The sequence below is a fragment of the Pteropus alecto genome, unplaced genomic scaffold (genome assembly GCF_000325575.1).
Source record: "Pteropus alecto unplaced genomic scaffold, ASM32557v1 scaffold15, whole genome shotgun sequence".
Classification (NCBI taxonomy): Eukaryota; Metazoa; Chordata; class Mammalia; order Chiroptera; family Pteropodidae; genus Pteropus; species Pteropus alecto.
Window position 1 is genome coordinate 2,435,148 of NW_006436286.1, and position 3,026 is coordinate 2,438,173.

Below are 3,026 nucleotides of genomic sequence, written 5' to 3' on the forward strand. Positions count from 1 at the left end.
CCCCCCCCGTTCCTTCCCTCGGGCTGTGGGCTCCAGACCCGCCCGCCCTGCCGCCTCTCCTGGGAGCCAAGCACCTTCTCCAGTGGGACGTATGGCACAGAGTCCTCATCACCCTGTTCTATGGGCCTCCCGCCGAAAACGACGTTGACGGTGCTGGTGTAGACGAGCCTTGGGACCCGCTGGCGGACACACACTGCAGCAACAGGTGCACAGAGTCACACACACACACACACACACACACACACACACACACACACACGGCCAATGTGAGTGGGGAGTTGGCTGAGGAGGTGCCCGCAGGGACCTCCTTGGCCAAATCCACAGATCTCTACCCGGACTCCGACACACATCCTGGCTCCCTGGGGCCCTCCCAGGATGCACGGCTGCTCAAGAGGAAAGGGTCTCGAGCTCTAACTTGGGGTGTGGGTCAAGTCCCTGCCCTGTGGGTCTCTGGACGCCAGGCCGGCTCATTCCTCAGTCTCAGGGTGGCTGTGGCCCCTGAGCTACCTTGCCGGGGACACGTCAGAAGAAAGTCTCACTCAGTGGGAACACAGAAAAAGCACACTCTAGAATCAGAGAGAAAAATGAGATGTACGACCTGCCCAGAGAGCCCAGATGGCGGTCTACGATTTGGGTGCTTCGGCGACTTTTCTTACGCCCTGAGTGCACGCTCTGCTCCCCACGCCCAGACACGTGGGGGCCACGCTGACCCGCCCCCCACGGGCGACGGGGCAGGTCTGCAGGCAGGAAGGATGTGCCTGGGGTGGGCGGGGCTAGCAGAAGAGCATCCCACCTCTGCCCCCCTCCCTGTCCCCCAGAGCTAGGTCTGTGCACAATGGAGAGGGGCCAGAAATGCACGGCAGGCAGCACCCGCCCTGAGCGCCTACCATCGATCACCAGTTTGGTGCCGCCAACATTTACAGACTCAATCTGCTCTTTCTGCAGCTAAAAGAGAAGACGGGGGTGAGGGAGCCACTGAGCTGCCTCCCGCCCTGTCGCCGAGGCTGTGGGGCGGGGGGCTGCAGCGGCGGGGCTCCCCGTGGGGGCTGCAGGCTCCGGCCCAGCTCTGCCGCCATCCCCGCTGGGCGCCCGGGGGAGGCTCCATCTTGGCCTCGTCCTCAGCTCCATCATCTGGAAAGTGAGGGCCAACCTTCTTGGGTGCTCTACGGGATGAAACAAGCCCCATGGGGGGTCCCGGTACAATGCCCGGCACAGAAAAGGGGCTTGAGATGTGCCGGGTCATGTCCCCGCTCTGCAAGTCTCAGTGGCCTTATCCGTGGGACGGACACAGAAGCACCGTCCATGCCCCCCAGCCAGGGGGCTGCATGTGACCAATGGAAACCGCATTCTTTTCTGGCTGCAGTGACGTCTGTTTCATAGGTAATACGGTCACGAGGCTAAAGGTCATTCAGACAGTGGGAGGGCAGACGGTGAAGAGGGAGTCCCTGCCGCCCACCTTCTCAGCACCGGACATCCCGTGGGAGGCCACGTGGAAGACGCAGTCCACCCCTTCGAAGGCGCGGACCAAGGCTTCTTCGTCTCGGACATCAGCCTGAAACAGAGCAGAAAGGGTTGGGGGTGGGAGGTCCATGGCCTCGTCAGGTCCCGGGGCTGCCCCGCCTCGCCTGGGGCCAGGGAGGCTGGGGGCAGGGTTCATGCGATTCCACAGGGTGTCACCATCCTCATCAGCCCCGTTTGTCGAGCTAAGACACAGGAGCATGCTCGGTATTTCGTATGCACGATCTCATCGAGTCCCCATGAGACCCCGTGAGGCAGATACTTGAGTGTCCCCTTTCTGTGGATGAGGACAGGAGGGGCCTTTGGCCACGGTGGTCCAGCTGAGCAGTTCCTGGACTGCAGCTGGAGCTTAAACAGCCTGTGCTGTTCAACACCATCCGCCGATGTCACTGCAGATCCCAGACCCCAGCCTCCACCACCGGCCTGCCCCCAGCCACTCCCCAAGACCCTCATCACTGCACCTGGATGAACTCGGTCCCTGGGGACAGCTCCCACTGGGGTTTGCGGAGGTCAAGCAGGATGACAGACGTGCCACTCTTGGCCAGGCTGGAACCCAGGCTGAAGCCCAGGTAGCCACCTCCTCCGGTCACCAGAACCTTCTGCCTAGGGGCCTGCACAGATGTGGCTTCAGACTTCTGCGGCGCTGCTGTTGGTGGGGCTGTCATCAGCTCACTGGGTTTGGGTCCAGTCCCAGAGCCCTGTCTGAGCCCAGGCCCTACCCCTGGCCCAGGTAAAGGTGCAGCTCCTGGTCCCGGTACTGATCCAGCTCCTGGCCCAGGCTGCGGACTCGGCCCAGGTCCTGAAGTAGCACCAAGTCCGGACACGGACACAGCCCCAGGCCCCGGTCCAGGTTCTCGAACCACACCAGGTCCCGGCCCAGGCCCCGGAATAGTACCAGGCCTTAACCCAGGTCCAGACAGAGCAGCAGGCCCTGGCCCAGGTCCCGAAGCAGTCCCAGGTCCTGGTCCCGGTCCGGACTCAGACCCCAGGCCTGACGCCCCTCCCCAGGCCTGGCAGACAGGGCAGCTCCTCTCGCCCCGGCCTGCGTCTTTGCAGGGCTCTGGGGAGGAGCCCGCTGGGTTGGGCTTCATCCTCTACTGAGCCAGGTGGACCCAGGATCTGTCCACCTACAGGGAAAAACAGAAGAACATACTATTCCAGAGTTGTCTCAAGTCGCATAAATTACCAGAGCCCTGGGGGCTGAGAGGGACTCCTAGTGGAAACTAAAGACCCTCTGGGTTCCTAGTGAGCCCGTCCCTTTCAGAATCTCGAGAACCTCCACGGTGGCTGCTGCCATCCTCACCGAAGGCCAGAGACAAGGCAGCCAGGACTTGGGTGTTACAGCTGGGGAAACCGAGGCCCGATGTCATAGTGCACGGCGGAGATTTACACCGAGCATTTGTGATCCCTCTGCCAGCTCCTTGACACCCCAGTTCCCGTGTGGTACCAGAGGAAGACAGGGCGGATCACGTGCAGGGGGAGCTCGCTGGACTGGGGCGACGGGAGGG

The 3,026-nt window shown here is 62.6% G+C and overlaps 1 protein-coding gene across 1 annotated transcript in view; it reads right to left on the reverse strand.

Moving 5' to 3' along the window:
* Positions 1–2,609, reverse strand: part of SDR42E2 (short chain dehydrogenase/reductase family 42E, member 2) — an 11,352-nt gene extending 8,743 nt beyond the window's left edge. Inside the window, exons 1-5 of the mRNA XM_015589892.1 lie at positions 2,555–2,609; positions 1,980–2,164; positions 1,457–1,552; positions 888–945; positions 75–193 (exon numbers count right to left, since the gene is read on the reverse strand). Of these exons, the coding sequence (XP_015445378.1) occupies positions 75–193; positions 888–945; positions 1,457–1,552; positions 1,980–2,164; positions 2,555–2,609 (513 nt within the window). The remainder of the gene's footprint in view (positions 1–74; positions 194–887; positions 946–1,456; positions 1,553–1,979; positions 2,165–2,554) is intronic.
* Between the last annotated feature and the right edge of the window lie 417 nt (positions 2,610–3,026).